This window comes from Alosa alosa, chromosome 6 (assembly GCF_017589495.1).
Source record: "Alosa alosa isolate M-15738 ecotype Scorff River chromosome 6, AALO_Geno_1.1, whole genome shotgun sequence".
Taxonomy (NCBI): Eukaryota; Metazoa; Chordata; class Actinopteri; order Clupeiformes; family Clupeidae; genus Alosa; species Alosa alosa.
In genome coordinates, this window is record NC_063194.1 from 17,640,258 (window position 1) to 17,652,757 (window position 12,500).

At 47.2% G+C, this 12,500-nt stretch overlaps 1 protein-coding gene across 13 annotated transcripts in view; it reads right to left on the bottom strand.

Annotated features, from left to right (window-relative positions):
• nfixb (nuclear factor I/Xb) overlaps positions 1–12,500 on the bottom strand; it is a 126,701-nt gene that overhangs the window by 7,516 nt on the left and 106,685 nt on the right. For 8 of the 13 annotated variants that reach the window (XM_048244913.1, XM_048244911.1, XM_048244916.1 and 5 more), the window contains 4 exons: positions 7,617–7,745; positions 5,224–5,399; positions 3,595–3,742; positions 1,443–1,534 (listed from right to left, as the gene is read on the bottom strand). In XM_048244913.1, coding sequence (XP_048100870.1) covers positions 1,443–1,534; positions 3,595–3,742; positions 5,224–5,399; positions 7,617–7,745 — 545 coding nt within the window. The remainder of the gene's footprint in view (positions 1–1,442; positions 1,535–3,594; positions 3,743–5,223; positions 5,400–7,616; positions 7,746–12,500) is intronic. The other 5 variants (XM_048244922.1, XM_048244920.1, XM_048244921.1 and 2 more) reach the window with 3 other exon arrangements.

The window sequence follows — 12,500 nt, forward strand, 5'->3', positions numbered from 1 at the left end:
CCTTTCTCTCTCTCTCTCTCTTTCTCTATCTCACTCACTCACTCAGTCACTCAGTCACTCTCACAAGCAATTCTGGCATCGTGCTGCAGTTCTCCATCTCAGATTCAACTTATGTGCATAGCCCATCACAGCTGCAGATGTCTGTGCCATTAAAAGACCATATTCCGATTACATCCAGATGTGTTTGCGAGTGCTCGACACATGTGGAGGACACAGTGAGCTCTCCTCGGCAGAACGCTAAACAGCTCATAAGGAGCCTGTGAAAGACAGGGAGACATGGCGGAGTCAAGGGCGCACGTGAGTATGTGTGCCATCAGCAGTGAGATTAAATGCTCCAGACAGGACTGAAGTGTGACCAGAAGAAAAGAAAGAAACAAAAGTGAATGGGGGGCCTTGGAGGGGGACGGGGATGGGGGGGTGGGGTGGGGGGTAAGAATCAGACGGGAGGAAATGAGAGGAAGCGAGAGACCAGCAGAGGGCGACATAGAGACGCACAGAGGAGGGCCGAGAGCGAGAGTGATGGCAGGAGTGTGAGACGGGCTTCAGATGGCTGCCATGTGGCACGGCGCAGGCCCGGGGGTGGCTGTGGTTTTTACACATTAATGAGCGGAGCACAGCGGCAGGCAGCACCGGGGTGAGGGAGCGAAGAGGGGAGGAGAGGAGAGGAGAGGAGAGGGGAGCAGAAGAGAGGGGAGGAGAGGGGAGGAGAGCAGAAGAGAGGGGAGGAGAGGGGAGGAGAGAAGAGGAGAGGGAGCAGAAGAGAGGGGAGGAGAGGGGAGGAGAGAAGAGGAGAGGGGAGCAGAAGAGAGGGGAGGAGAGGGGAGGAGAGAAGAGGAGAGGAGAGGGGAGCAGAAGAGAGGGGAGGAGAGCCGCAAGCCATTGCTGCGCAAATCAGTCACCCTCCCTTCGAAAAAAAAACAAAACAAAAAAAAAACAACAACAACAAAAAACACAACCAACCCTAGCAGTCCCAGCAGGGAGAGAAAGAGAGGGAGAGAGAGTCTGAGAGAGAGAGAGAGAGAGAGAGAGAGAGAGAGAGAGAGAGAGAGAGAGAGGGAGAGAGAGTCTGAGAGAGAGAGAGAGAGAGAGAGAGAGAGAGAGAGAGAGAGGGTGGGAAGAAAGGGAGTAGAGTAAAAGGGGAGGCATACGAAAGGGTGGAACACATTCAAATAGGGTAAAAAGGACAAGAAGTTCACTACAGTAAGTGTCGGTCTGGGGCAAGACATGGAGGGACATGAAAAAAGTAATATGACGATCGACACATGTTTGGCACAGGTTTGATTTGCCCGGGGAAATCTGATCAACTTGAAGTGTTCAAGTGTTCCATAATACGCATGAGTGGAAGGGTCTTCAGAGAGAGCTTAAAGACAGGACGAGTTTGACTTTGAGGGTTTGAGAAGCCTTTTTACATAACTGCTTAGAGGGCAAAAAGGGGGGCCTACCTGCGTCTGCTGGGGGATGTTTAGAAAGTTGTTGTCCCGTGATCCGATGCTGACAAACCTGTTGGGAGCTGTGGAGCCTGGCGTGGAGTATGCTGAGAAAAGGGGGGGGGGGAGACAGGAAGAGAGAAAGAGAGGATATTCAGACTGCACACACACACACAGGAAAACAACAACAACAACAATGTGTGTACAAATACAAATACAAGTACAAATACTGTCATGGTGTTAATGTGAAATACAAAACACACATTTTTTCATCAACAATTAAAAATCAATGTAGTGAATACGTCTAAGCCACTGTGAAAACATTCCTTGTGTACATTTATTGCCATAGGCAATGAGAGTTGGAGAGCGGCAGAACCATTTCTTGAGTTTCAAAAGGACCCAGATGAAATGACATATTACAAATAGTTTGGTTCTGAGTCCCTTAATACCGCTTTGGAGAGATCTGAAAATGATACCAGTGCCTGTAGAACAATAGAAGCCTTTCAGGCAAGGGCCACTAAGGAACTACATTTAAATGTTTGTACTTTGTAATATAGCTTTGGAAAACACACATAAGATATAAAAAATTTAATGAGCTTGCCCTTCTCTTCTTCCACTCAGACGTCACTGAGAGGAAGAAATTAATCTTGTGCTAGACCATGATTGGCTGAATCGGCTCTCACTTAAGGCCTGAGGTTTCTTTAAGGGTCACAAGTGTAGTACTAAATTTAGGGCAGTTTTGAAGTGGGACAGAGTGGACTCCAGAGGTAGCTACACCAGCTACACCCTTCACAGCCATCAATGAGTCAGGGAGACTGGGAGAATGGTGTGTGTGATGTGGTTGGTGTGGAATAGTGGACTATATGGGCCTGTTTCCTACATGGATTAAGCCTAAAAGAAAACCTCAATGCAAATATCCATTGAAAGAGGCATTTAGTTTAGAGCTATACTTAATCCATTTACAGGAAACTGGTTATAATGTGTATAAGTCTCAAGAAGAGCAGTAGTGGTTTTGATTGGGTCATTTGGGATTAGCAGACATATAGATACATAAAGGACTTGAGACATCGATTGTGGTGAAAAACAAACAAACAAACAATTAAACTGACAAATCCAGGAGGTAGGGGAAAAACATAACAGACGTCAAACAAATACAAAAGAAGAAGAACAGGAATTGAGAACGGAAATTAAAAAGGGAGACAGAAGATTAGTTAAAAAAAAAAAAAACAGAGAGTAGTGCTCCGTCCAGTGCCCCTCACATGGTCAGTAAGACCTGTCTTGCCCTTTGCCCAAGCTGCCACCCTTGCCCGACACTCTGCCCTGCCCGACATGTGGGTTTGGACCAAACTGTGGGAGGAAGCTGCATGTGCTTCAACACGGCACACCCCTGTTGCTACCAATCGCAGCAGAGAATTGCACAGAATCAGCAAATGAATCCAAATTAACAGGAATAGCAACAGGAACATAAAATCAACATTCAAAAATTATACAAAATTAAAACAAAAATTCAAATGGAAATTCTTGCTGATATTAATACTGAGAAATAGATTGATGTTGGAAATGCCACAAAGAACTGAATGGATTTTTTTTTTTTTTGGAGTCCACAAGATAACTGCCCTAAATTTGTACCCTAACATCAAAACCAGACCTGAGAAGAGATATCTTAAGTGGAGGTGGGCTGGAGGCCATTACAGACCGCTTTGTCATGTTTCCAGGGTTTCGGAGGGAACTGTTTGGGGGGAGTTAACACAAGTTTACTTGGGGTAACTGAGCTAAAAAAAAAATGGGCACAGAACTCAACCTATGGGCTTCTCCACTGAGGAACCTACATTAAGCTCACATCTACAGGGCATGTGAGAACCTCTTCAAGAGAGGCTAGCCCATGGCATTAGATGTGAGGGCATGGACTGGGTAAATGCACCCTTGTGAGGGGGCATGAGGTAGAGCAGGGTGGAGGGCAAGTGATGAGTTCTGCTTGGATGCCAGTAAGCAGGAAAGTGGCGGGGAGCAATGCAGTGATCAGAAGGGGGATTGTTTGTTGTTCATTGGCATTGTTGTTGAGGTTATGTAGTTGACTGACTGATTGGTTTGGTTGGGGTTCTTTTTGATGGTGGTTAGCTCACTTGTTTCTGGGGCAATGGAGGGGGGCTGGGGGGGGGTCACTTACACGGAGATGTGGGCGAGGTGAGTCCGCCGTCAGGGGGCGTGCTGCTGGGTTTAGAGTCGGGCATGGGAAGGGGCACTGGGCGGGCCACCGGGGGGGGTGGAGGCAGCAAGAAGGAGCCCGGCATTTTGCTCTGGCCGCTCCCGTTTGGCTGCAGACAACACAAACAGGGTGAGGAAGGAGGGCGGAGGAGGACACGTGAGTGAGAAACTCAAGCCAAAAGCAAACAAACCCAGTAAAATAAAAATGAAACAGAAAAGGACAAAAAAAGGAAAAACGTTCAAAAGAAAAAGAAAAAAGAAAAATCCGTCAAAACAAAACCGCCACGACAGTGAGAGTGAGAGGAGGAGGACGAGGAGGAGGGAAATGAGAAGGAGTAGAGGGAAAGAAAAGAAGAGTAGGCGAAGGCAGAGGTGAGGAAGAGTGAGTTGTTTGTCATGATAAGTTTGTCGTCCGTCGAAGTGGAGTTTCGCATGAGTGTTTTTACATGTGTAAGTATGTATGTATGGGAGGCAACCATGGGAAACATCCACAAATGCAAACACGTGAGGTGTGATGTTCAGGCTCGGCCATCATGGAGAGCTGTGACAGGAGGGAGTGTCTCCAGGGATGGGGTGAATGATCGTGGGATAGTTCGCCGATGATGGGACCATCATAAAAAAAAAAAAAAAAAAAGTGTTGGGATTCGGGGCTACAAAATAAAAGCATCAACACCACAACCACAACACGTCAAGACGAATGATCGAATGTATAAAAAAGGCAAAAGTGCCAGAGGCTGGACAGGAATATGCTGGTTGGGTTTTGGGAATTTGTGGGTCACACACATACCTGACAGTGTGGGCAGAGCAAAACAATGGGGAAAAGGACCAAAACAAAAACAAAAACAAAAAACAAAAACCAAAACATTCAAATGTATTGTGGGTATGGGGGAGGGTAAGAGAGAGCACGGGCAGAAAACAGATGACAAAATATTTAGACAATACAGACTCCAATTACTCCCTTCACAACAGTTGCTACAACAACTAGGGCTGGTGGACACCAGAGGGCTTAACCCAAAATACTGTGGTGATCCCTTAAAATGTGTCCTGTTAAAGAGCTGGTCCTCTCTCACAACAGATGTGTCATTTTGGTTTTTGACTTAGACTACAACAGAGAATTCAGAGCCTTATACTGTTGTTAATTAATGCTGACATCCCCATGTATGTATGCATAGTCAGCAATGGAGGATGAGTTGCTTTTATAATGTTCCTTTCATTCCCTCACACTCTACCTCTACACTGCCTGACATTTTGCAGAACTGCAAGAAGTGTGTGTGTGTGTGTGTGTGCACATGTGTGTGTGTGTGTGTGTGTGTGTGTGTGTGTGTGTGTGTGTGTGTGTGTGTGTGTGTGCATGTGTGTGTGTGTGCGTCGTGTGTGTGTGTGTGTGTGTGTGTGTGTGTGTGTGTGTGTGTGTGTGTGTGTGTTTGTGTGTGCATGTGTGTGTGTTTTTGTGTGTGTGTGTGTGTGTGTGTGTGTGTGTGTGTTTTCTTGGGCGGAGGTATAAACGAAGGCCCCGGTTCTGTATATATCAGCTTTCTTGTTGGGTGGGTGTGGGTGGGTGGCTGAGTTGGGTGGGTGGGTGTCTGCTTACCTGGCCTCCGGCCTGCCCTGATCCGTCAGCGCATACGAACTGCACAAACTCCTTGAGCGGGTCCTGGCCCGGGTGGTGGTGGTAGCGGATGGTGGGGTGGGTGAAGTACGGGCTGGACTGCTGGATGATGGAGGGAGAGGGGAAGTGCAGGGAGGAGGCAGAGGCACGGGGGCTTCCTGCAGACGAGAGAGAGAGAGAGAGAGAGAGAGAGAGAGAGAGAGAGAGAGAGAGAGAGGGGAAGGGAAAAAAACAGAGGGATGAGACAGGGCCTGGCCAGAGTGAAAGAGCACAGGCTGTGCTGGAGGTGGACCCTGCATGGACACTACCCCAGGAGCAGAGCTGATGAGGGGAGGCTGACCCCTTCAGAGGGGCCAGCCAGAGACACAGTAGGTTTGGACTGGGATGAGGACAGAGCAGAGATACCACTGCACCACTGGATGGGCTAGGACACCAGAGATTCACTCTACATTAAATAGTAATGCCACTGAATGATGTACACACACAGAGAAACACACACAGACACACAAAGACACACACAGACACACACAGACACACACACACACACACACACACACACACACTTGTTACACAATAAAACCAAAATAAAGGAAGTTATTGAGCTGTGCGTTTCCCATTCAAAGTTCTATTGCTCAGGGTCTCGGTTCACCACACTAATTTGGCATTGAGATAATGTACGTGCGAGGACTTCCAATGGATATAATAAATAAATGGACAAATAAACATGGCTGAGACTATCTCCGGGTCGGCAGCCGTGCAGATGTGCTCCCATCTGCAGAGAGAGCTCAATCAAAACACGGCTCGAGAGCGGCAATGGGGACCGCCGGCAAACTCCTAGTGGCGGCAGAGGTCTGTTGCTTAGCCTTAGATAGATGGATGGCTTGCTAGCCCGCTCACTCGCTCGCTCGCTGGATTGGTATGGAGGGGAGCGGAGTGGCGTGGCGGGCCCAGTCCCTGGCCTCCCGGAGAGCCCGTGCCCTTCAGCCCTCCCCGCAGGGGCCCCAGCTGCCCGCACCCGCCTGCCAACTCCACACCGTCAGCCCGGGCGAAGGGCAGCGGCCAGCCTGGCCAAGGCTAACCACTGCAGCTCTCCCTCTTTCCCTCTCTCTTTCCCACTCTTCCTCTCTCTCTCCCTCTCTGCTTCAAGTTCACACACACACACACACACACACACACACACACACACACACACACACACACACAAACACACACAAACACAAACACAAACACACACACACACACACACACGCACACGCACACGCACACGCACACACACAAACACGCACACACACACACACACAAATAGATGCATATGTGACATAGTGGTGTACACATGGTTTGACCTCCTTCACTGGTAGCGTCTTTAATCCTTTTGCGGCTAGAGGGGTGAATTCAAGTTTAGTACAAGGTACAGTGCATCTGTCGATATGTCCACAAATGCATTTCCTGTATCAAAACATTAATTTGCTAAAATTCTGGATGAACTCAAATACTTTCATTTATCAGTATTTACAAACAAATAAAAAGACCACCGATGCAATACTGTCATGGTGGAACACCCTTAATTAAAGAGATCTAAGGGGCCAAGTAAGGTGTGGGCCCAGAAGAATTATCTTGCCTGAATACAGTGTATAATACATAGTGAATATGGCCTTATTTCCCCATAGACCACTACAACCTGTCAAACTGACCATGTCAGACAGTGTTAAAGCAACAGGGAATCAGGGCCTGCAGATATTAACTGCCGTATGCACAGCCAATGTGTTGGCTGGAAACTGCAACAGGTGATAGATTGATCAAGAAGATTAGAGAGATAGTGGCTGCCAGATTAAAGAAAAATAAAATCAATAAACAAATCAATTAAATGAAAACTGAAATTACAACATTGAGACCGGGAGGGTTGTTTTGGTGTGAAGACTACCACCCCAGATTTAAAGAGGAAAAAAGCCCCCAACCACAGACAGACAGACAGACTCCCTTGAGAGGTACAAGGACGTAGTAGTGCGGGGGTATGGGGAAGGAGAGGGGTCTTTAGTGGTTTGCCAGGATGTGAGAGGAGAAAAGTGGAGGGAAGGGAAAAAAACAGGAAAGCCAAACCAAAAAAAAAGAAAAAAATCAACACAAAAAAAAAATCAATCCCTTCACCACGAATAGTTAGCCGTTTATTTGGATTAGCCCCCTTTGCAGCTAGCCCCTCACCTCTCCCCGAGTCCCAGAGCACCCCAGGAGTCTGAGCGAGGGGGGAGAGGGGGCAGGGGCAGGGCGGGGCGAGGCGGATTGGAGTGGAGTGGGGCTGGGACAGAGCTGGGGCAGAGCGGGGGGTGGGTGAGGGGGGTTTCGGGGGTTTCAGAGGGGGGGTGGGGTGGGTGTCTCACCTGGTCTCACGCCCGCCAGCATGTGCAGCGGGTTGTGGGTGAAGGTCATGCGGGGAGGCCTCGTCTGGGGCGACAGGGCGCTGAAATCGAATTTCCCCGGCTTCTTTAGAGAACCAGGCGAGGAGAGTCCTGGCAAAAATGGGATCAACAACAAAAAAAAATAAAAATAAAAAATAAAACAAAAAAGAATAAAATAATAAAAAAAAATGGCAGAACAGAGATGTGGATTTAATGAACAGGATTTTTTTGTCGCTTTGATGTTTTTGATCTTCTTTTTAAATCAACTGATATAATGTCTAAAAAATTCCTTAAAAAAATTATTCTAAATGATAGTGTATTGATAGCAATGGTTGGATAACACATAAGATTTGCTCTACTTCTACAAGGTCTCTAGCCATCAACACTGGTATTTTAGGGTAGAGCAAAGTCCAGAGAGAAGCTTTGGACTGAAAGCAGCACTTGGTGTAAGAGGACTTGGGAGAGGACAGCAGGGAGGAGGCTATGGGCTTTTTGTAGCAAATCCCACACATTCAACTGCCTGTCAGTCAGTCTGTCTGTCTGTTTGTCTGCAGAGCACAGGATGCACACAGAATGATGAATGGAGAGTGGAGAGTGGGGAGTGGGGTGGGGGAGGTGGTGGTAGACTGGACTGTGCGTGGTCTGTGGGGGAGCTTGTGTTTTTCTGATCCATCAGCTCTTTGATAGACTGAGATATGGATGATGGGAGGAGAATTGACAGCACCCTTGTCTCTCTCTCTTTCAACATAAGTCACCTCCGTTCTGTTGGCCTGAACCAAACCATCACACCACATCATTAAAACACTCAGAAGGGCCTTGATTGGTATCTTCTCCAGACAGCAATGCAAACCACACATGTAGCAAAGTCACCAATCGTTTTTTGCTCTCACAAAGGAAAAAGGAAGGGTGAGAGATGGTGGCTTCCCAGAACCCACCACGAGAGCAGCTCAATTTACCGTTGCCTGTGGCCTGTCTATCGACATGGTGCTTGGTGCTACTCCACAACAGTGGCAGCGAGAAAATGGCACATTTCTTTTCATAATTTCCATGTAAAAAATGGATGGAGAACAAACACAAGCTGTTCGCTCCAAGCATCGAGCAGAAGGACAAAAGCCAACGGGAGGAGGAACGGGTAGCGGAAGACAGGAGTGAGAATAATGGGGGAGGAAGTGAGAGAAACTGAGGGAGGGGGGAAGGTAAGAAGAAGAAAAAAAGAGAAGGAGAGCAAATGAAAGAAAGTAAGAAAGAAAGAAAGAAAGAGTGTGACAGCGTGACCCGCACATATATAACAACATATTAAAGTGTCCTCCTACTTCTATAAATGTCGGTTGAGGCTGCCACAGCCAGTGCTCCCTTCTATGGAATATTCCACCATTTGGCAAAAACAAGAAGGCTAAGTATAGGCTAGGCTAACCAGATGACCCAGAAACACGGCCAAATGTGTCAGGGCAACGGAGGGGGGCACAAGCCTCAGGTTTATGATCACGGCTTCATGTGGCTGGTTTTGAGGGAAGTGATTTTGATATATGGTAATCCCAACACACAATTTCAGATTTGCCGGCTCAGGGAGACGCAGCCAAATGGAGTGTGTGACCTCGGCAAAACTTTGAGAGCTACTCTTGTCATTCCAAAAATATATATGATACTTTTTTAATCAAAAGCCAGCCTCACCAGGGATACGGAACACAGTGGAAATAGCCGTGACCACGACAAGAGGTCCACGAAAAGTGTGCACGCCGGCTGACAGTCGTGTGCTCCGCACAGACCGCATGTTTAAAAAAGAAAGCAGCCTGGTGCCAGTCCCTTTGAGATGATAAAGCTGTGTGTAACTGTAGCCACTGGCCAAGTCATTGTGAATGCACTCTTTTCAACTGTGATGTCACAGAGATTCTTTTTTATCTCCTTGCAATTACCCACAATTCCCTTCTCAGCCTGTGGAGCAGCTGGGCCTCGCTGAGCGTAGGCTGGTGTAGGTATGGCAACGAGGGAGGAAGGGGGGGGGGTGCCAAGGGACGGGAGGTGGTGGTGGTGTGAGCATGTGTTCTGCCTTTCTAAAAATGTGTGACGATGAGAGAGACAGAGAGTGAGAGAGAGAGAGAGAGAGAGAGAGAATGAGTGGGAGAGGATATGAAGAGATGTGATACATTTTTTTGGTGTGACGGTATTAATGCTTAAAACCATACACACATAACACCCACGCACACACATGCACACACTATCCCCTGTCATGCACCATTAGAGCATTTTAAATAAAGAGGATTTTAGGGGAATTTTTCTGAGTGTGTAAAAAAACTCATCTCAACTGTGGGGGCTAGCTGCGGGTGTGTGAGGAGGAGGCTGAGAGTGACGGTTAATAGAGATGCCTAACGCAACTACCCAAAACTGTAGAGATGCCAAACGCAACTACTGTACCCAAAGAGATCAACCATTGACACTCAACACTACCATTAAATACCAATCCCATACCAACATAAACACACTTTCAAAAGGAGGGAGAAAAAGGAATTTCAACTGACAAAAACATTACACTTCTCCGAAATCGCTCTTCTCCATTATTGTGATTTATGTGTCCATAGTAAATTGGCATAGACTGTAGCCTGATTATAAGCAACAGGGTATGATCACCTTTTGACTTTACGGTCATAGTGGCAATTTATGGTCATACCTGTAATATTTTTGTTTCACTTTTTAAAATGATCTAGAACATTTTACTGGATTAATGGTAAAGGAAAACTAAACTATTTTTCTCCTTTTCCTCCAAGCATATTTGCTGCTCACTGGCATGTTTTTACACTTTTTTTGTTTATAACAGAGAGGATTTTTTCTAGAGTGCTCTCTCATTCTGGGAAAGTTATTGCTCTTTCCAATGCATTTAGCTGTGAATGATGCAATATTAGCTAGATTAGAGGAGAATAATATTTTTCACATTCAAATTGTATGTCATTTGTAAGATTTGTATATGTGCATAAATTTGGTTGCAGCTGCTGTGCTTAATCAAAATTTTAATCTTCTTTAAATATATGCAGCATTGCCAGACGCTAAATAAAAGCTTTGAGAGTTAAAGCTAACAGAAGTTACTATGATCTTACTCCTTCCTGTGAGTGTGGCCCTGTTTGTGTGTTTGTGTGTGTGCTTATGTGTGTGCTTATGTGTGTATGTGTGTGTGTGTGTGTGTGTGTCGTTTTGTTCTCTGTTATTTCTCTGTCCAACTCCTGGCACAACGCTCGGGCAGACTGGCAGCCAATCAATTGCTCCCATGACCCTCCAGTCTCGCCACGCTAACAAGCTGGCCGCCACACAAGCCTCAGACTGCCTCCGAATGGCACACACACACACACACACACACACACACACACACAACATGCACACACCCCTCCTGCCAGGACACGAACACACACAAAACCCCAAACAAAAAGTCTGTTCACGCAAACATACAAATAAACCTCCACATCTCGCCACCAAGGCTTTCATGGCTCTCCACAACCGAAGCAGTGGGAGTGGGTTTCAACTCTGCCTCGTGTCACTAACAAACAAACAAATAAATAAATAGGTAAATAAGCAATAGTTTCCCCCCAAAAGCGGTACGCCACAAATTATGGCCACAAATGGCTTTAAAGGCAGACTGGGGCATGCATAGGGGGAAGCTTAACACCATAAAACCAGGCGCAGGGGGAGCAGCTGAAGCCATGATGAATGGCATCCTCACCTTCTGCCAGGCTTGGAGCGTTTCATTCAGGTGGTGAATCACCTTTGGAGCAGAACATGTCTTCCCTTCCCTCTCTCTCTCTCTCTTTCTCCCTCTCTCACACACACACACACATTTAAACGTACGCATACACACACACATTGGCGCTCTCACACACACACACACACACACACACACACACACACACACACACACACACACACACACACACACACACACACACACACACAGAGGCACACCACCACCACCACTCCCATCATCACCATAACAGATGTCTTCTGTAACCCAGTAGCTCCCATTGCTGTCGACACATGGAGGCACCATCTGGACCGGAGCTCCACGCCTCACCAGATTGGGTGTGTGTGTGTGTGTGTGTGTGTGTGTGTGTGTGTGTGTGTGTGTGTGTGTGAGGGAGAGAGAGAGTCAGAGAGAGAGCATGTGTATGAGGGAAATTTTGAAGACAGAAGGCCCGTCGCGTAGAGACAACACACCTGAGTGCATTTTGTCTTGTTTGTTTGGGTTAGTCTGCTTGCATGAGTGTTTTGTGTGTGTGTGTGTGTGTGTGTGTGTGTGTGTGTGAATGTATGCATGTGTGTGTGTCTATGTCTGTGAGCATGTGTGCACGTGTGTAAGTATGTGTGTGTGCACACACAAACTCCTGTGCATCTTTCATGAGTGCTGTGCGCATTTGAGTGTGACAGGTGGGAGTCCGCAGCACACTGCTGCCTGAATAACCGGCTCAGCATAGTCTCCTTCATGGCAGCTGAGCCCAGCTCAGCACCACACACACACACTCTTACCCACAACTCCCTGCCTCACCATAACAACCGCATCCGTTGCCACACAGGCTGGGCTCTGGCACACCAGCATGCTAACACGCTAGCCAAGCAGCACTAGTGCCTGAGGCTGCACAGCTTTGCCCGGTCCCCGGGTGTCCAGTGACATAACCACAGAGACAGCAGGCAGGCCCATTAGTGCTCCCTTCATTAGAGTCAATGCAATCATACGCTGATGAGGTACGTGAGGCCAGAAAAAAGAAGAGGATGCTTAGAAAGAGAGCGAGAGAGAAAAGAGAAGAGAGCGAGAGACATATTCAGAGAGGGGAAAAGAAACAAAGAGCAAAAAATTTAGGAAAGGAGAGAGAGAGAGAGACATACAGA